Here is a 21427-nt window from a genome sequence, read left to right as displayed (position 1 = left end):
ACTGTCCTGACATACTTTCAGCCCGCGCACGACACCTCAGTGTTGTGTTTCACTGCTTTAAAGAGTTTATTTTGGTTTGGATGAGGGACACTTGCATTCCGACGTCAGCCAACACTTTGTTTTTTGAGCTCAAGCCCCTTGAAAAAAGTGGCGGCAGGCTTCCTTTCCCGTTCATTCTTCAATGCGTAAGTCCTTTCTGTTCTCGTCCTCCTTCCACCACACGTTCGTCCCACGGACCATTTGAAGCATCTTCTTGGTCAGTTGCACAGTCCACGTCTGAGTTTTCGAACTCCTTAGGATCCGCGAACACATCCGAAAAATCGGCCAGTTGGAAAAAAATAAATGCGTGTCATTTATTGCCCTTAAGGGCTCAAACCGCCACAGGCACATTCGAAAACATTCTGAAGGACTGCCGGTATACGTATCGGTGCTCGTACTGTGGCAGGAAATACCGGGTGCACGAGTGTATAATTAAGGAATACATACTGAGTCCCGTGGCAGTAGCCCCTTCCCAAGCTTGTTATGCTTCACTGTAATACTTTTGCGTATGCTTCACCAAGTAATGTTTCTGTACGGAGGCGAAGCTGACTTTCGGGAACCGGCATTATGCAACGCACCGTGCTTTCCAAGCTTCTAAGCCAATCGCGAGGACCGCAAAGGCGGAGTCTGGGCCATTGCTGAGAGCAGCGAATTCTTTCAATAAAAAACATGACACCCAACGGCAAGAAGCTTCACAGCGAACGTTGAAGTAGCTAGGCCTAGAGTTGCCGCAGCGGTGGCTACGGCTGCCAGCGGATCTGCATGCGAGAGTGCCGGTTTCAGGCGGCGAGGTAATCAAAATGGCAGCAGTGGTGGCTTTGATTAATGCCGTTTCGGACCTGCGGTCACGGCGAAACGTCCGAAAAATCGGACGGCGAAGAGTTCTTGCGTCTGAAATTTCAGGTGTTCTGACACATTGACTCTATCGGGTACGTAATGGTGCCGTGAAGCCGTCCAAATTATCGGGAATCCGGAAAGTCAGTCGTTGACTGTACACTGGCAACTCCTCCAGCCGACGACAGGACATCAAAGACGATTCATTACAATTCCTGTCTGTTACTCGAGCCAGCATTACCACGACTTTTGACCCTTTCAATAAGATTACAGCTAACTTTCCCTGAAGGCACAAATTCCTTGAGTTTTTCCAGACTACTCAAAATCCCTGAGAATTCCCGGTTTTCCCGGTTGGTAGACACCCTGAGCATCATGTTCCATATAAAGTCCAAGTGCGCGCAACCCGAGCGCTGTATACTTTGCGTGCGAGTGAAAGCATGCAAGAATGAGCCGAGGAGGATGGCAGCTTGATGAGGCTGTTGTGCGTCTTCCGACACGAGCAAGGGGAAAGGAGCAGAGGGGAGCGAGCTCGCGATAAGGGGATCAAGTGCAAGCGAGGGGAGGTGGGATGGAGGAAGTGGGGAGTAGGTTGGCATGCATCTCTTTTTCCAGCGTAGCTGAGCACATACACAGCCCGCACGCCCTGCTTTAGAAGGAATCAGCCACACGTATAAAAAGTGGTCAAGCCGAGGTAGCGTAGCATCATGTGCACCGTCTTCCTGCGCATTTAGTACTGGAGGTTGCATAATCTCAAGTTTTGGAAACATGTCGAAGCGAGGGGCAAACTAAACATTCACTAAGCTTCTAAGCTTCTCACGATAGCGTTGTCCCACTGCAAGCAACACTATCAGCCCCGGGGGCAGAGCGAACGCAAGAACGTGGCTGGCTTCATTTCGTACCACCGATGCGAAGATATAGTCGACAAGGCACGAAACCATACCTTTCATCGCTGACTCTCAAATTTAACAAAACAAATTTTTTCCTCATTCAAGTTTACTTTTTCCAATAGCTCGATAATTCGGAAAATGTTGCTGCCCCTTCCAGGTAAAAAATATATCAGTGCATAGAAGGTTAAATTTCAATGTAATGAAACATTGATATAGCGAAAAAAATGCTGATTTTAATGACTTCGTTATATCAAGGTTTAACTGTGGTTTCTAAATGCACCAAACCTCGATGCCCTGCAACATAAACCGAGGCTGACCATGCTGTATGATCGTGGGTTTCTTCACAACAGTCACTGTCTAGCAACGAGGATGAGGTTGGCGCCATTTGAAGCTGCTTGACGATTGTGAACTACAAAAATTTGTAATGGCAGTCAAAGAAGTCTCATAAGACCATGTCACAAATTTAAAAATATAAAGCAACAGACTCAGATGCAGGAACTCATGCAACAAGCAAGACATGCAGTTCGTCACAACTTAGCGGCTTGGCTTGGGCAGTGGTTTGAGGAGTTGGCTATGACTGGATCGGTTAGGTGACTAGGTCGAATGTTACTTTCGGTTTCGGGGTAGCGCCGGCTACATATCTAAATGTCACTTTACTGCTTTTGACTAGGTCAACTAGGTGGCCAAATTGGCACATGGTCACATAGGCAGAGAGGGACGGAGTTTGAATTCTCAAGCAGAGCGCTCGCTGTATGGCGCCCAAGATTTCCTCGAAGCTGTCTAAATTAATAGTTGATGACTGTACCATATAAAGAAGGCCTAGTGTCTTACAATTTATTTTTTGAAAGCACTGTCTAAGAAATTATGGAACACTGATCAAGTGTGGCTAAGCTGAGCATGGAATGCAAAGAGAAGGATAATCACACTGGTGTGCCCTGTAGAGTACATGCCTATTGGATAATGCCAGGGCATTTAGTGCTGGTCATTCGTTGCCAATGCAAAACATCTTAAAAGCCAAATTCCTTATTGCATCAATACAGTAGAATCCCTTTGATATGTTTTTCAAGGGACCATGGGAAAAATCGTAATAGCCAGAAAAATGTAAAGGTGAGGAAGGGCGCAAATCGCATCAGAAACAGGTCTAAATGGCTGTCAGTACAGTTATCAGACATCTTGGCACTCATACAGTGACTGAAGATGGGGCGTGTATAATTAAGGAACATGCACAATCTTCTGTGACAGTGGCTCCTTTCCAATCTTGATGTGCTTCCCTGCAATATTTTACATATACTGCGATGCACAACATGGCGCTACTGCGGCAAAGGTGACTAAAGGACTTATTCGAATAAGAATCGAATACAAATAGCAAGTATCGAATATCGAATCAAATATTGAATACTCAAATTAAGGTGCATACATTTACAGTGGAATTATATTTTCTTTCAATATACTTAGGTACCATGCTACACCGACTAGTGCAAGACGGCTAAACTATCATGACAAATGATCTGTTTTAAACACAAGTCCACTAACTTTTATTAGTCTCTTAACCACTTTATATCCTGGTTGCAAACAACGTTTCCAAGTAAGAATGGCTGCGGTATGACCAGCTTACTAAAAAAGCTAAATAAATGGTTCAGGGTGCCTACCAAACTGACATTTCCAAATTTCCTGAGTTTTCCGGGTTTCCCCCAAGTGCCTTTGCAAAATTCCCTAAGTGACACAGAACTCTGTTTTATGCCAAGACTGGCTGACACCATGTCGCCTGATGCCGTCACTCTCTAGTAAGCATGCTAAAATATAAACAAAATGACTTAATCCAGTCTGAATAGTGAGGAGTAGTGTTTATTTTATTCAAAAAAAGGAATAGAAGGGAGGTGTTAGTAAAATGCAAAGTAAACAAAATATCTTCGAAAGAATTGTAAAGCCTATTGCAAATCAAGTAGAAAATTCTCAAATACGAATAATAAGAGATGCATACAGAAGCAAATATTTTCGAATATGAGCTATTTTTATCAACTGATAGCAAGCTCATTGGAATGAGGCCCGAATTTTATCAAAAGTGAGATCCTCTCTCAGCAGCTGGAAAGCCAACCTCAATTATCCTGACATCCTCTCAGTCCGTGCACAATGCCTCAGTGTTTGATTTAAAGAGTATATTTTGGTTTGGATGAGGGGCACCTGCATCTCGGCTTTAGCCAACACTTCTTTCTTTTTTGAGCTCAAGCTACTTCAAAGAAGCGGCGGCACACTTCCTTTTCTGTTCATTCCTCAATCCGTAAGTCCTTTCTGTTCTCGTCGTCCTTCCGCCATGTGTTTGCCCTTGGACCATTTGAAGCATTCTTTTGGTCAGTTGTACCATCAAGATCTGATTTATCGGACTCCCTAAGAGCCACGAAGACGTCCAAAAATCGGGAAGTCCAAAAAAATGAATGCATGTATTTTACTGCCCTTAAAAAACAGAGACAAAGAATTCACAGTCACAACGACACCAAGGTGGCGCGGGCAGGCCGCATGAGCCGGGAATGGCGCACACGTAAAGTTTGACTTCATTTCGGCATTTGCGTGTGTTTTGTGGGCCGCGGTGAACTCAAAAGTAGTGCTTTTGTTTTGGTACTTAGCGGTTGAATTAGATGCTGATAATTACAGGTAGTTTATATGAGACATACACCCCAAAAAATATTGTTTTTCGAAAATCGACTTTTTCGAAATTTTTCGGTTTTCGGGGGCCTCGTCACCCCTTAAGGACTCAAATCGCAACAGGCATGTTCGAAAAAGCTCTGAAGGCCTGCCAGTACACTTATTAGGCATATCGATGTTCGTACTGTGACAGGAGACGGCGGGTGCACACATGTATACTGTATTTTCCGATTTATAAGTCGCACCTTTGTATAAGTAGCACCCCACTCAAAACGGCAGTTTTTCCGAATAAAAGTGTCTATCACCGGTGTATAAGACACGCCTATCCATTCGGTACGTGATTAAAAAAAATACAGTGACGTTTCACTTTGTGAACGTGGGTCATGCGCAAGCAATGATATGGACACTCCAGGCGCATTTGTGCCATCATGGTCACCGCGATGTATTGTATGAAGTCCAAGAGTGATAACATCGTCCCTGCGCACCATATAAAGTGCATGTGCGACTGAAAACGTGCGAAGGTAAGCCAAATTGCACACAATGGCGGAAAGTGAGAAGGCAGCGCGGAAGGGAGGGGGGGGGGGGTTATTCTAGTAGCAACTGCGTAGTTCGCACAGCAGCACGCACCATATCTTGAAAGCAATCTGCAGATGTGACAACTTCAGAGTCGGTTGACTTGCGGCCTGCTGCCACTTGCGTTGCTGCTCTGTCCTTCTCACATTGCACTCCGCAACTCGATCATGAGAGGAACCCAGTACCTCCATAGCACGCATACAGCACTGTCCTGCTTTGGAACCAGATAGACAGGTGAAGACCAATTGCTGAAAAATGGATGAATAACACAGAGCTGAAGCACGCCACAAGATGGCGCTAGCTGCTTCATGCGCGTCGGCCACAGTCGCTCCCAAAGAGAGAGAGAAAACTTTAAAAAAAAAAGCGACAAGCAAAGCGGCGCAGTGGCGCACGTCCCGCGTCTCGCGATAGCAGGCTGACGCCACCGAAGCAGCGTGCAACCAACGGTTAAACCCAGTTCGAAGATGGCGCCGACAAAGCGTGAAGCTGTGTCACTTGACACGAAGATGGATATTTTGCAGGGCTCTCGATGTGGCTTCAGGTGAGCGCCCTTGTGAAGAAGTATGAGCTCGCCCAGTTAACGATATCAACCATCTTGAAAACTAGGAGCACCGCAACTGTGAAGGCAAGAGCTATCAGCGGCCATGCCGATCAGCGGAAAAGGGGTTAGAGACCCTTTGTACACCAATGTTGAACAGGCGCTTTACCAGTGGTTCATCACCAATTGCTTCAAGAAGGCAGGCTTTGTGCGTAAGAACGAACTTCCCCAACCCACTGAGACCAACACGGTGGAAGCCGCTGATATAATCGAGCTCTGGGAGCTCGTTCCTACTGGTGACACAGGTGGTGCGTCGAAGGAGGAGTTTTTGACTGCAGACAGTGCTGCCTCGTTCTGCGATGAGGACACCGACAAGGCGTTCGCCGAAGATGTGGTGTCTCGACAGACGGCAAAGTTGTGCGACGGTGGCTTTTTGACCCCGACCTCGATGTCCACGCAAAGTGCACTGTCGTCGGTTGACTCCGTAATTGATTTTATGCATGCTAAAGGATTGCCGCCAGTGTTCGCGCGGCAGCTGGAATCCATGCACACCGCAAAAGCAAGTGCGAATTCGGACTATTTCGGCGCGCCTAAGCCTTGACACAGTCATTGGCGCCAGAAATAAAGTTTGTTTTTCACGGCCTACTTTCTACGTCATCTATTCTTTAGAGCAAGTAGCGAATTCGAACCTGCAAATGCATGTTCCGCGTTTTTTTTTTTTTTTAATAACTGCAGTCTAGATATAGCAATCATCGGTCATAATGGTCATATTTTTCGTCTTTCTCGATATCGTTATGGGTGGACTGCACTGTACTATTATGGATGAGATAGTTCAAGTGGCTGAGGAGTTCTATAGAGATTTATACAGTACCAGTGGGACCAACGACGATAATGGAAGAGACAATAGTCTAGAGGAATTCGAAATCCCACAGGTAACGCCGGAAGAAGTAAAGAAAGCCTTGGGAGCTATGCAATGGGGGAAGGCAGCTGGGGAGGATCAGGTAACAGCAGATTTGTTGAAGGATGGTGGGCAGATTGTTCTAGAGAAACTGCCCACCCTGTATACGCAATGTCTCATGACCTCGAGCGTACCGGAATATTGGAAGAATGCTAACATAATCCTAATACATAAGAAACGGGACACCAAAGATTTGAAAAATTATAGAGCGATCAGCTTACTGTCAGTTGCCTATAAACTATCTAAGGTAATCGCAAATAGAATCAGGAACACCTTAGACTTCTGCCAATCAAAGGACCAGGCAGGATTCCGTAAAGGCTACTCAACAATAGACCATATTCACACTATCAATCAGGTGATAAAGAAATGTGCGGAATGTAACCAACCCTTATATATAGCTTTCATTGATTACGAGAAAGTGTTTGATTCTATCGATCCTCAGCAGTCATGGAGGCATTAAAGGGAAGCTGAAACACTTTTCGAAAAAAATGAGTTCTCTGCGGCATTCTACAGTTTTGTGTCCCCTGAACACGAATATCTGGTTCAATAAGGGCGGAAACAAACGCAAGCGGCTGTTTTTCCAAGAAAACGCGCACCAGCGCCTCAGGGCATCGCGCGAACGCCGCTGTTGCCCGTGATTGGTCGGGGCCGCTGTGACGTCGTTGGCGGTAGTCACCGGTCGGCGCCGCCGCATGTCTCCGTTTCAATGCGTAGCACCATTCCTTTCTCTCTGGTAGCACGCGGTTCTGCTGTTCTGGCTTCATAGCTGAGTTGCAAGATGGAACGTTCTCGCTGTCTCCGACAGCTTGTATTGTCCCGTACACGTTTGAACCCACAGCCGATACGGAAAACGATGGCGGCAACAGAGTCAACGACGATATTGAGTGTGCCAACAGCGAGAGCGATGTGTGCACCTTCTCGCGCGCTGGAAATCTTAGCTCGTACGTATGTTTTTTTTTTTCATGTAGCTGCACGTTGCAATGATGGGAAAAAAATGCGCTAAAGTGTAACTGGGAACATGCTGCTGGAAGAATGCCGAAGCACTAACTCCTCATTAGATTTACACGGGCGCAATTCCGCGATGTCAAGCACCTTGCCGCTGCTTGTCTAAAGTCCCATGGTTTTTTCAGCGTTGATACACGATCGCAAACATAAGTGCCGCGTTTCAAAGCGCGCACATGCAGTGCTGTGAGGTACAGTCATGGAAGTTGCTTCTCATACACATCCAGAGATGAGCAGAGGTATTATATGTTCAATATTCATACTATGGTTCGACGACTTTGCGAGTGTGGCTCGATCAAGAATCGGTATGCGTGCTCCATGCTAGTGTTGACATAAAGATATTAGGCAGTCTTAGCACCACCGTGTGGTAAACACGATAACTGAACCGTACGTCGAATGTCACTAGGCAAACCTACACTCCATTTGATACCTCAGGTGCATCGCTGTGGAAGCTACGCTCGAAGTCCGGTCACCAAAATTTATTACTGCGCGCGTTTCCGTCTATGCTTCGCAGCGTGCCAGCGGAGTTTGCTCGCGCGAGCATGCACGTGAAGCTGCCGCGACGGGCTGCAATTAAAAAATACCGAAAAGAAAATTTTTTTAAAAGAACGTGTTAGCAGCCGTATAACTACACGGATGGTTTCTATGGGTAAATTCTTTTTTTATTTTCATTCCGAACTGAGCTTATATATGGAAAGCTTCCTGAAAAATCGGGTCAAGAAACACCGAACTTTTTCTAAGTGCGAACGCAGCCACTGCAAGAAGTATCTCAAGCCTCCACAGCGTTGCACTTGATGTATGAAACGGAGTATAGCAACGCTAGCAACAACGCGTTTTCGCATTTGTCGTAAGGGTATCCGGCTATGCTAAAACTGTGTTACCAGACGTTAATGGCTGCAAATGTTCGTATTTCTCCAGTGCATCAATGTGGGCCTAATCACGCTTTCATTAAACTAGGTGCACCTGCATGTGCTGCGTATTGATGGAAGATGAAGAGAACTGCTTCTGCTGCCAGGAGGTGCAAGAGATTAGGAAAAAACAGAAGCGCACGCAGTGCGTAACAAGTTCAAGACAATTCAGGACTGTGTGCCTCAGCAGGGCAGTACTGGAAGTGGCACTTGCCCAGAAAGGAGTCGAACCGGCTGGACAAGGCAAGAAGTTTACACACAGGTGTGAAAATGATATAGCCAATGGAAAAAGAGTGATGCGGAACAGCGCGGAACAACGCCGGGCTTCAGTCGCGCCGATTTAATTGGAATACCGATTGCCCGCATCGTTGTCAAGCTCCGATGATAGTCACTGTCGCGGAAATGGTCCGAGCACAGCACAGTTGATTTCGTCGGCACGAACTTATCTCTCCTCACCGCACGTACCCACTGCGCTGAAAGCTTCTTTTCCTTCGGGAATTTGTGAAACACCACATCGTCTCACCCGCCTGTGTTCGCGCAGCCGAATGCTGCACAGAACGAGGGCATGTTGGGCGCCCTTGGCTGTAGGCACTCACGCAGCACAGAAAGAAAGAACAGTTTACGAAAATCGCAAAACAAACGTGAGCGGCGGCGGCAGATCTCTCGTAGTGTCGTTCAGTAAAGCGCAGGACGGAAAGAGGCATGCCAGCACATGTCAGCACGCCGGTCCGCAGCTCGGTTGGCTCGGTCTCCGCCCATGACGTCACTCTCGCCGGTTCTCTCCTCTGCCAACGTCCTCACCCGGCGCTCCGGGAAGCGACGGGGGCGTGTCCGCGCGGGTGATTTAGAAAGCGATTTCCGCCCGTTATATTAACAAAACGAAAAAAAAATTTCGGAACCGTAAATTATTAGGTCTGTTCTTCCCAATCCCAGCAATTCATAGAAATTGAAAACCGTTTCAGCTTCCCTTTAAGGAATCAGGGTGTAGAAGAGCCGCATGTAAAAATACTGAAAGATATCTATAACGGCTCCACAGCCACCGTAGTCCTCCATAAAGAAAGCAACAAAATCCCAATAAAGAAAGGCGTCAGGCAGGGAGATACGATCTCTCCAATGCTATTCACAGCGTGTTTACAGGAGGTATTCAGAGACCTGGATTGGGAAGAATTGGGGATAAAAGTTAATGGAGAATACCTTAGTAACTTGCGATTCGCTGATGATATGGCCTTGCTTAGTAACTCAGGGGACCAATTGCAATGCATGCTCACTGACCTGGAGAGGCAAAGCGGAAGAGTGGGTCTAAAAATTAATCTGCAGAAAACTAAAGTAATGTTGAACAGTCTCGGAAGAGAACAGCAATTTACAATAGATAGTGAGGCACTGGAAGTGGTAAGGGAATACATCTACTTAGGGCAGGTAGTTCCGGATCCGGATCATGAGGTAGATCTGGATCATGAGACGGAAATAATCAGAAGAATAAGAATGGGCTGGGGTGCGTTTGGCAGGCATTCTCAGATCATGAACAGCATTATCCCTAAAGAGAAAAGTATATGATAGCTGTGTCTTACCAGTACCCACCTACGGGGCAGGAACCTGGAGGCTTACGAAAAGGGTTCTACTTAAATTGAGGATGACGCAACAAGCTATGGAGAGAAGAATGATGGGTGTAACGTTAAGGGGGATAAGAAGAGATCAGATTGAGTGAGGGAACAAACGCAAGTTAATGACATCTTGGTTGAAATCAAGAAAAAGAAATCGGCATGGGCAGGACATGTAATGAGGAGGGAAGATAACCGATGGTCATTAAGGGTTACGGACTGGATTCCAAGGGAAGGGAAGCTTAGCAGAGAGCGGCAGAAAGTTAGGTGGGCGGATGAGATTAAGAAGTTTGCAGGGACGACATGGCCTCAATTAGTACATGACCGGGGTTGTTGGAGAAGCATGGGAGAGGCCTTTGCCCTGCAGTGGGCGTAACCATGCTGATGATGATGAACAACACAAAGGTTCCTATGAAATATGCAGCACTTCAATAGGCGCAATAATGGTAATGCTGTGGTAACTAAGTGCTTTGTTTCACTGAGTGTAAACGTAGTGAACAGCAACCATACAAACTTGCTGATACACACCTGACCATACAAGAACTCACCTGATTCATGGGAACCACTCCCGAGAACACAATGTGGACTCCCTTGAGAACCTTGCGCCGCACGTAGGGAACAACATGCTTGAGGTCGGGAATGCGACCCCCTTCCTCAGTGGTCATCTGGTCATAGATGGCATAGTAGGCACAATGGATAGTTCGCAGTATCTCTTCCAGATACAGGAGGTAGTCATCCTCGTCCTCGTCCTCGTCACGCTGCTTTTCTGGACTCTTGTCTCCTAAACTTTCGTCAGGGCTACCAGGTCGCTCCGGAGTTGTAGCAGCTGGAGAATCGGACCCCGTGTTGGGGCTACCACTTGACTTTGCTGTTGCGTCATCCTTGTCTGCAGAGTCATCTGCAGAGTCGTCTGCCGTTGTGTTTTCCTTGGCAGCTAAGTCATCAGCCGCAGTGGCAGACGACTCTGTGGCACAAGTGGCATCATCTGTCGCGACTAGTTTCTCCTGGTTGTTCCTATCCAGCTCTTCAGTGGATGGCACGGATGAAAGAACAGGCCCTGCACCACCAGGGCTGCTTTGTATGTTTGCCACATTGTCCTCAACCTTGCCATTGTCTGTGGTTTCTTTGCTGCCATGAGCTTCACTATCCATGGCCTCTTCTGCACTGTCTGACTTCTGGTCAGTGCCATCGGGTGGTTCTCCAGATGCAATGGACGGAGGATTGGACTCTGTGCCATTACTCTCCTTTGGCTTTTCCGCATCTTCCTGCTGGATGATGTCATTCGCTGTGGCTTCCTTACACTCTTTGGCTGGTGCGTCTGCACCTTCTGTGACGTCTGGCTCCTGGTCTTGACCACTGGATGGCTCCGTGAGCATTTCAGTGGGGGAGCCGGAACTAACGTCAGGGTTGTCACCTTGGCTCGGAGAGTCTTTTTCGTTAGCCGAGTCTACAACCGCGCCTTCATCTCTTGAAGAAAGAGTATCCCCTCCTGCTGCCTCAGACTTCTCGATTGTGCCATTACTTTCCTTTGACTTTTCTCTTCTGGGAGCCCCTGCAATGTCTTCCTGAAAAGGACAGAACAGATACTGGCTGTTACAAAGCACCATCAGGTCTCATCATCTTGTGACTCATTAACGTTAGTAGCGGTGAAGGCCTCGAAATTTCCTTCGCAGTGCAGCCGGGGCACGTCTTCATCCGACACACATATTTAACTTCCGGGCACACATCCCAATTATTTTTTCGCCAGGTAGCTCGTCGACCATGGCACGAAAATCCTTTTAAGCAATAAAACGTTCTCTCTCTGCCCATCGCGATGTAGTCAATGCTCTTCATCGTCGACAGCTTCTGCCATGTTCGTGACACTGCAAGCACAGTCATTGCACCAAGTCAAAACAAAAATATTGTTTAATGCAACCGCTGTGGACAAAACTGTGGTCACTATTGCCGACTCATCAACGGCAACTATGCAGTGCTGAAGGCATATGGCCGATATACTCACTGAGTCAGAATGAAACTGCGATTTGCTGCAAACACTCTGGACAAAACCATGGTCGCTATTGACACAATCATGAATGGAAACTATGCAATTAAGAAGGCACATGATCAATGCGGAGTTATTATGCGTGGCAGTAGGCGCTAGAATAAAGAATATAAAGGCACAAACAAGCACGAAACGTTCCTGGTACGATTTCCACTGATGACCACGGCAATGCAGACTCCACCACTTTGTTTTGGTTGGACACTAGCGCTGCATTTGCTCTCTTGTGTCACACATTTGTGGCACTCCAATTAATTTGAGCTCCAAGAGTTGCCCAAATCAACCAGTGTGCAGCATGTACGTCCGAATTAACAAGCTTGATTTCATGAAATATTGCATATGCCCGGTGGAACCAGAGGAAGAGTCCAAATTATCCCATTTAACAAGGCTCAAATTAACAAGGCTCTACTGTACTTCCAGTCTCACGCTCGAACCGGTCCCACAACTTTGGTTATTGCCGATTAAAAGCACGCAGCACTACATTCTAACAGCACTATATCACATGTGCTGTCAAGTTGACAGGTGAAGATGCTTAGCATAATCGGGTTGGCGGCGTGGTAGCTATGGGTGCGACGAACCATGAGGGGATTCGACCGAATCCAAAGAGAAAACTGAGAGCGCAATGACAACATTCCTGGAGGAGACAGGTCTGGCGTCTCACGTAACAACACTTCATGGATGAATGATACAGTTTCAAAAGTATGGACAGCTGGTCAAGTTGGTACAGTTTCATTCTTGAAAAACTGAGCAGCTAAAGACAGGACAAGCGTAAGCAATTTGACAAGGCTTGGCCCAGTTAGCAGGCAGGCGAAGGTACTTAATGCGATACGGCTGGCGGTGAGAGTTACGTGTTCCACATGCGCCCATCCTTGTCGAATTTCTTATGGTTTGTCCCGTCTTTAACTGTTCAGTTTTCAAGAATGAAACAGTTGCTGTTGCACATATATTTCTGTTTATTTTGGCAATTCCCTTTGCTTTATATTTATAATCACCATGTATAGCTACATCCCCTCCTCACTTTTTCTTATATTATATGTGTCTTATTTTACGGTAATGCTCCTCATCTCAACCTTCTCTCTTAGCCTCTATTTTTCTCACGCTTGCAGGTCAGTTCAGGTGCCTGCAGGAAAGTGAGACAGTAATGATGCCCAAAGCCTATCATTTCCTTCCTCCCTTCTTTTCTTTTTGATACAGCGAACTACTGCTGCTGCTGCTACTACTACTACTAGTTGGGCGATGCACTGAACGTTGGTGCCAAAAGTTTTCCGGGAATGTATTAGCCGGTAAAAAATATGCACAACTGTATAGAGCCAATTCTTTAGTTTTCAATCTCAAAAGTTGGTGCCAGGAAATTGTACTAAATGGGGCATACCAATGAGGTCCCACTGTATATGCAAGTGCATTCAAGAAATGAAATATACATCTATACACCTGAAACAATATACCTATTGCACCTTGGCTACCTTTGTCTATTGGCTACCTTTGTGGTCACAAAGTTAGTCCCTCAAAGTAAGTCACGCAAATGAGAACACTCATGTTTAAAAAAATTCTTTTGACGACATTTGTGATCAAGACCTGTACTACTAGATTTGCCACAGAAACCAACATATTTTGGATCTCATTTTATGAAGCAAGAATGTCCTATACAGTAGACTTCTATTAATTCGACTCCGGTTAATTCGATCCTGACCTAAGGTCCCGGCAGGCACCCATATATTTCTATGGGTTCATACTTCTGTTATGTTGATTTTAAAATTGGCTTTCCCCTTTGAACTCCACTCATCAGCTTCGACAAACACAGCCGTGATATGCAGCAAAGCATGCCAAAAATTAAAAAAAAGGAAAAACTGAATTATGGGGTTTTACATGCCAAAGCCACGATATGGTTATGATGCACGCTGTAGTGGGGGACTCCAGAAATTTGGACCACCTGGGGATTAGTGGGCCTTCCTATTTGGTTGCACCTGGACTAGTACAGCCTCGGCTGTACATTAGTTCTCAACACTTTTTTTTTTTGCCGGTGTCACACGCCACTCCAAGCCTGTAGCATGAGTTTATGGAGGTCTTTAACATGCACCTAAATCTAAGTTCTTCAATTATACAGGCATGGATGCACCATCTCTGGTCACAGTACGAGCACCTAGGCACTTAATAAGCATACGGGCATTCATTCAGAGCTGTTTCTGAAGTTGCTGTGACAACATGAGCCCTCGATTCACCCGCCATGCGTGTCTCATATATAAGACCATTAACGGGGCCTAGTATGCATTCTTTCATTATACGCTTGCGTATGCACCGTGCACCATGAAGTGGAGAAAAACTATCTCTGCTTTGGGAAAGCTGGCGAAAAGGAAGGCAGTAAGATTATAAAACTCCGAAAGTCAAGGAAACGTTTAAAGTCAACAAAAGAGAGGAGTCTATTTAAAACTCTGCAGGCCTGCCAGCAAACTTAGTAGCTCTCTCAGTGTTCATACAGTGACCGGAACTGTGCCTGTACATGCATAAATTATGGAACACATGCTATGTCCCGCAACAGTAGCACCTTTGCAAGTTTAGTATGCTTCACCGCATAACACGCCTGCAAAGCGGCAAGGCTAACTTTAGAGGCAAATACTGCCAAGTGAATTAAAGACGTGCTTCGCCGATTTTTCTGCTTTTTTTAATTCGACCTGCCGGATCATTCGACCAGTTTCGTCGGTTCCACCACAATAAAATTAAAGGAAGTCGGCTGTAAATGATACAACGAGCTGCTCTTGTTTTTTCCTAGTGCATACTAAAGATTAACTCATTTAGCACCTTGGTTGGCTTTGGCCTTCGACCAAGGCCAACCAAGCGATCACAGCATGCCAGTGAGGAGCAGGGAGCCGCAACACGTTGGCTGCCCACTGCTGAGCGACGTAAGCAAAATGTCGCCTCAGGGGGCGCAGCAACATGTGTGCTGCAGCCTGCCAGTTTTGGTTTTTGCACTCAGATAGCCAAACTTCATTGTGCCCCGATTCGGTGCGTAATCACGTTTTTCCAGAACCGGAAGTTCATGTGGCTCGTAGGAGCGCTTGCTTACAATGTGTAAAAGTTACTTAATTCAATACATAACAAATCAATTAATGATAATTACAACATTTTGAAGTTGATTAGAGTTTTTATTGACTAGCAACTAATTACTTTGTGCCACTTGTCACCACTTACGGCGTGTATCTGACGGAACCATCCTTTCGTTTCAAAATGGCTATTTTCAAATATTGCTTCATGCTTTCGTAGAAACACTCGGTGCATAAACTGTCCTTACCGCTGTAGGGAAGTAAGTCGACTCAGGCTGGGCGCATGGCGGGGCATTTATGTCGCCCGTCTTGTCGAAGAACAGGTACGGCTTCACCGGCACCAGGTTGGGCGCAAAGTTCCACACATCCTCGCGGTCATCTATGATGCACACCATGGAGTCTCCACAAGGAAACAGCGCTCTGAAAGAAAAAAAAATAGGAAATGCATCCAGAAATGCCAAGAGCGCGTCATTTTACTTTCTGCTTCTGAGTGCTTTGACAGAATTATCATTGTTATCACATTATCACTCTTGTACGAGAAGTGCTTCCTGTCTCGAAAACTTAGTGAACGTTGCTAACAATTAAACAGCAACACAGGCCGGTGTAATCACATTGTATGTATGGTGCCGATAGTCAACTACGCCAATTGTTGAGGAAAATGTAATGATGCATAATAGACAAGGTGCAAGGTTGAAGATCAGTATGCAAAAGACAAAGGTGTGGGAACACTCGAATATCGCCGAATCAAATAGTGCTAGTTCAAATAATTCCAGTTGCGAATCAAACATTTGCTACTTGACTTTTCAAATATTCGGTATATTCGATGTAGAGACCCGCGCAGCGCCACGTAGCACATCCTGCACGTTGCACGCTCAATGCCGCGCAAACGAGCTGCTCACTTCGTCGGCCCAAAAGGAGAGCCGAGCGCACCGAGTAAGAACCGATCCGGCTGATGCGGTGGCGGATTTCACTTCTGCGAGCACTTCTGGCCTACTACCGCATGCACTTCCCGACGTCGGCCAGAACCACCTCTGTCAGCCCAAGGTTTGTTCAGATCAACAGGACCGACCGAAATGATAATGCGAGGCAGGCAGAGGGAATGGCTACAATTTACGACTTTAACAAAATACTTGCACCCTAGTGACCGCGCCGAAAACCAGCCGATTTAGGTTCAGCCTCAGGTTCACACATTCCATCGTGCGCTGCAACATTGCCTCGTAGCTCTCAAATCACCATTATGAGACTGTGCACATGCCTGATAAAGGAAAAAAAAAAAAAAAGACAGATGTCAAAAGAATTTTGCTGCGTACTGTTATGCATGTCATCACGGTGGAAAGACAGCAGTGTAGGAATTCATTTTTTCCAGACGGTGCGTATCGGAGACTGACATGGATAAGAATCTTGCACATTGAAAAAAGGTGATCAATGATACTACGCTAGTTTATAGGAAACACTTCACTCGGGACGACTTGCTTAGTCCCGGCGAGTAGATCCTTGCTTTCTTCTTATATATATTAAATATGTTGCTCGCGTTGCAAATCTCAGTGTACTTAGTTTAGGCAGGTACTATAATAAATTAGTGACGTACCCTTAAGCTTCATTTAGTTTCCTTAGTTTAGTTTACTGACCCTGCGTTATTGTTACTAATGCCTTAAGTAGCACGAATACTCTCGCTAATGTACTTATGTCTGTAGGCACCTGTAGCAGAAACCATAACTGTAGTTCGGAAAGGCTGTAGTTGATCATGACACATGTTATGCCGCGATGCAGTACAGTTAAACCTCAATATAACGAAGTCGGTAAAATCTGCAATCTAAATTTCGTTCTGTTGAAATTCAACCTTTTATGCAAATAACTAGAGTCGCCAATTGGTTTTTCTTACACGGGAAGGGGCTGCAGAATTTTCCGAATTATCGGGCAATCGAAGAAAGCAAATTTGAATGAGAAAACAATTCATTTTGATAAATTTGGCAGTCAGCGATGAATAATGCGATTTCATGCCATGTGCGTCGACAATATCTTCCCGGCAGCACGAATTGTGCAAAGCCAGCCACACCTTCCCGTGCACTCCACCCCCATGGCTGATATGTAGCATCAAGGCTGCCACATTCGAGACCTCAACTATGGTGGCTCACACTGGCCTCAACTTATCCTTTTGCCCCCGTTCATATTCCCTCTTCATCATTATTTCTTACACGTCAATTTCAATCACAGCTAATTACCCCTATGCTTTCCTTGGCCTCATTACCTGCTGCGTTTACACATGCCCCTTGGCAGTGAACTTGCCTCTTGGTAGGATGGTAACAGGACAGCTAATTTCTTCTACCTCCTCCAGCAAAGATTTATTTTGAAAAATAATTTCAGTAAAACACACCTTAGATGGCATTTTACAGTTTCCATTGTATAACCAAACTTTGCAATGGGGCCTGGTGAGGGGCCCTTTAACGGGTCAATGGAGTCCATAATGTGAACAGAAACTCAGCATGCCTACATTACCCTTAAAAACATCATTAAATCGGCGGAGGCATTGTATTCACTGCATTGTTGAGAGGTTGTTAACGAGTGTTAAAAACGTGAAAGCACTTTGCAAAATGAAAAATTTTGTAGAATCAGGTTTCAAATCAAGCTTGCATTTGTGTGATTTCGTGTTCATCCATGTGTCAACTAGTGCGTTGCCTTTTGCACAGCACTGTATATACACCTGTAATAAGCTCAATTTCTTTCAGAAAAAAAAAAAACTAAACCAAAGTTGGTGTTTGCACTTATTGCGCCAGTTAGAAGCCAAGGTAAGAAAAGAGTTCGGTATTTCCTGGCAGACAATATTGTACTTCCGCAAAACTAAGCTGAAAATCTGAGAAGTCAGCCAGGAAATCTAACAGGGCTCAAAAAGAAAGCATGCAAGTCAGGATGTCTACTCTAAGCTCGAAAAAGCTCTGAATGAGCATGTGATTAAATGTCATGATTGCCAAGCAAGTCCTAGTCTCGGTTTGCATATTGAAACTAAAGTGCAAGGCTCTCGCACTTCGAATGAATGTTGAGAAGTGGCTAAGAAGTTTAAAGAACCGAAATGATCTCAGGTTTAAGATGTTTGGTGAAAGCGGCACTGTCAACAATTCAGCTGTCATACAGTATCGCAACGGAAAGTCTCTTTTGCGGCAGCTCGTGTCTGAGAACATTATCAACTGTGACGAAACCGGGTTGTTTTACAGGATGCTTCCAGAAAAAAAGCTTGCCTTTGCTGGTGACCTCTGCCTGGTACCAAACACAGAAAAGAACGGCTGACCATCTTCAATGGCAGCACCATGCCGGGCAGCAAGAAGCTTCCTATGCTCGTCATAGGGAAGTCAAAGAATTCAGGGTGTTTTAAGGGGACAACCCTACCAGTTCTGTACGAAGTGAACAAGAAGGCTTGGAGAATGCAGAAGTTATTCAAAGAATACAAGAGTTATTCAAAGAATACATTTACAGGTTGACCAGAATGTTTGAAATGCAGAATCAGAAAGTGCTGCTATTTGTAGATAACTGTGATGTACAGATGGAATTCCTGCCACTGAACATAACCGTAATGCTTCAGCTGATGGACCAAAGTATGGTTGTCACTCTCAAGCTCCTGTACAGGTGACACATGGTGTGCCACATGGCGCTGTGCTCGGACAGCGGTAAAAGTTAGAATGTTGATCTCATGTCTGCTGCAAGCACGCTTTCGGACACAAAGGAAGTGGTAAGACAAGGCACACTTCACAACTGTTTTTGCCACATGGGCTTGTACTGAGACGGCGATCTGATCTGAAAATAACGACGTGCCCAATCAGTCCCCTTTCATGAACCTTGAGACACACAAGCTGTGCGCTGCTGGCGTTTCGATTCCCACCAAGACAACACTTGAACAATTCGCTGATGCTGACGAGCTCGAGCTCTGTGTAGAATTAACCAATGATAAAAATCATCCGACCAGTGACGTCCGTCAAGCGGATTCAGCCAACTCGGACATGGAAACGAAGAGCAAGCGTACCTGCACTGCCAACAAGCTGCAAATTGACGCAGCACTGATGACACCATCATCAGTGTACATTGATGACACTGCCCAGCCAAAATTGTAGCAAACATTATTGCGTGCAATGAGAACACCATACGAGAGTGAACTGATCAATTTGTGAAGCCACTAGAGCAACGTAAGGCAGCATTCTGACTTGCTTTGAGAACCCCAATTGAAAACGGCGCCAGCTCATTTGATGACACCACCCTCGATCGACATCTCTTTGTTCTTATTTGTGTAATTATCTTGTTATCGCCTGTTTTTAGGACCCCCTCAATGATTCATTAGCAAAGTTGCATAATTATGCTACTCCATCCTTAACCTTTTCCATCCAGGAAACACATGTAAAATGGAGTTTTATGCACGCATGACTTTTTTTGTACAGACTGCCTGCCGTTTCGCATGCTTTAATCGTGCTCAGGGAGTTCGAAAAATTGGACGTTGGCTGTATAATGAAGTACAGCACTTCACTTGCTGATATCAGCAGGCAATGTATATATGCTTATGACAAATAACAAAAATAAGGTGTTTTCCTGTCCAGATCGGTCTCTGTTCTAATAAAGTTCAACTGCAAATAAAGAGATAAAGACAAAGTGCACCATACCTTAGATTGCCAGTCTTGGATGTGGGATTGAAGCACTCGTCCCGCGAGAGGATCCTGTGCGAGAAGTAGCGTCCATCGGGGTCCAGCAGGGCAGCAATGGCGTGCGCATAAGGCCTTGCCCCGAAAGTGCAGATGTGCAGTTCATACAGCTGGGACACCTGCTCAAGGAAGTGCTGGGTCCTTGGCCGCACCCGTGTGTGGTACCAGGGCGACTGGGGCCCACACAACTGGAAGTGGTGTACACCCTGGACACCCACAGAGCATCACACAAGTTTGTCACTTTTATGATTACCAAATTAATTCTGCGTTATAGTGTCACTTCTACCACCTCCAGTAATTTCTTGTTATACTGAAACTGCTTCATTTGCAGTATCACTTAATTTAAAAATATTTAATGCATTAGCATTCTTAAGGTACTTCACACACTTTCTGGGGGCTACACACGTATGTATGTACCATGTATGTATGTGACCGCTTTACAACCTACCTGGGTCACTGGGTAGTCCATGGTTGCATGGTTAGTGCATTAGGCTGCTGTGATGAGGGAACAGTGTTTGAAGCAAACCGTCGGACAAACTTGGGTCACTGAGTAGTATGTGGCAATGTTTATATACGCGCCACTCTTCAACAAACCTCTTTCACGCCGACATGTGTCTCTGTGGATGCGATACTGGGTAGCACTGCTGTTCAATGAAACTCTTTGATGCTGACTTGGATCACTGGGTATGTCCCACTGGGTTTGTGCTGGTGTTCAATGAACCCTTCTGATGCTAACTCAGGTCAGAGGGTATGTGCCAGTGGGTGCGCGTTGCTCTTCGATGAACTCCTTTGACGCCAACTTAGGTAACAAGGTACGTGCCACTAGGAATGTGCGGCTCCACAATGTGAAAAAGGTAAAATATCCCTTCAATTTCTCCGACAGTGAGTGGAAACAAGCCCATGCTACAAGGGGTTCTCAAGGACGGTAAACTATGTGCCACTGAGTGTGCAGCCACGCGAGGTAACGATTCTCAGTGTTCGCAGGCACTGGCGTGCCACGCCTCTCATCTCGGAGGCCACACGCGGGCTTCTCTGCGGTGCCACCAGATGGCACAGCATGTCCAGAAAGAAAAACACGAGAGAGGTGCCCGGCTGCCGTATGACACGTTTCACAGCGTTTGCATGGACTGGTGTGCCGTACATTTCGAAGGCTATGCGCAGGCTTCGTGGCAGCAGCTCTAGGTGACAACGGGTGTTCTTGGGGAGGCATGAAAGAGGAGTCAGGCTGCAGTACTCACCACATACAAAACTCCTTTTGAAGGTGGCAATATGTCATGTCGCTATAATGATTCAATGCTAACGCATTGCCGTCAACAGCATCGTGAGATGGGTTCTGCTACAATTTCTTTGTGATCCCTACCACAGTGCATGCCTTTTAGATTGGATTACTAAAGTGCAGTAGCACTTAGGACGCAGTGTGAATAGAGAGGTCCACATGGGACCACTACAGCACACGATGACCCATAGTGCTTCCTAGTGCCAACCTGCCAAGACAAAAGGGCACCGCAAGTGTAACTCCTCCACATGGCAGTAGCATCTTTCTTGGAACTGTGTTCAGGCAGCTGTTCGTGGGCATTAAAAAAATGTCATAACTGTCATACCACCACTCTCCAGTACAGCTTTGCTTCAATATACATCTTACAGGTGTGCACCCAATTGGGGTGCATACCCTACAATCATCATCATCAGCCTGGC

The 21427-nt window shown here is 45.9% G+C and overlaps 1 protein-coding gene across 2 annotated transcripts in view; it reads right to left on the bottom strand.

Annotated features, from left to right (window-relative positions):
* Positions 1–21427, bottom strand: part of LOC142568150 (RNA polymerase II subunit A C-terminal domain phosphatase-like) — a 91299-nt gene that overhangs the window by 51294 nt on the left and 18578 nt on the right. For both annotated transcript variants that reach the window (XM_075678227.1, XM_075678228.1), the window contains 3 exons: positions 19694–19938; positions 15302–15473; positions 10526–11542 (listed from right to left, as the gene is read on the bottom strand). In XM_075678227.1, coding sequence (XP_075534342.1) covers positions 10526–11542; positions 15302–15473; positions 19694–19938 — 1434 coding nt within the window. The remainder of the gene's footprint in view (positions 1–10525; positions 11543–15301; positions 15474–19693; positions 19939–21427) is intronic.

The sequence above is a fragment of the Dermacentor variabilis genome, unplaced genomic scaffold (genome assembly GCF_050947875.1).
Source record: "Dermacentor variabilis isolate Ectoservices unplaced genomic scaffold, ASM5094787v1 scaffold_17, whole genome shotgun sequence".
Taxonomy (NCBI): Eukaryota; Metazoa; Arthropoda; class Arachnida; order Ixodida; family Ixodidae; genus Dermacentor; species Dermacentor variabilis.
The sequence above is the reverse complement of the archived record's forward strand: the minus strand, read 5'-3'. Positions and strand labels throughout refer to the sequence as shown.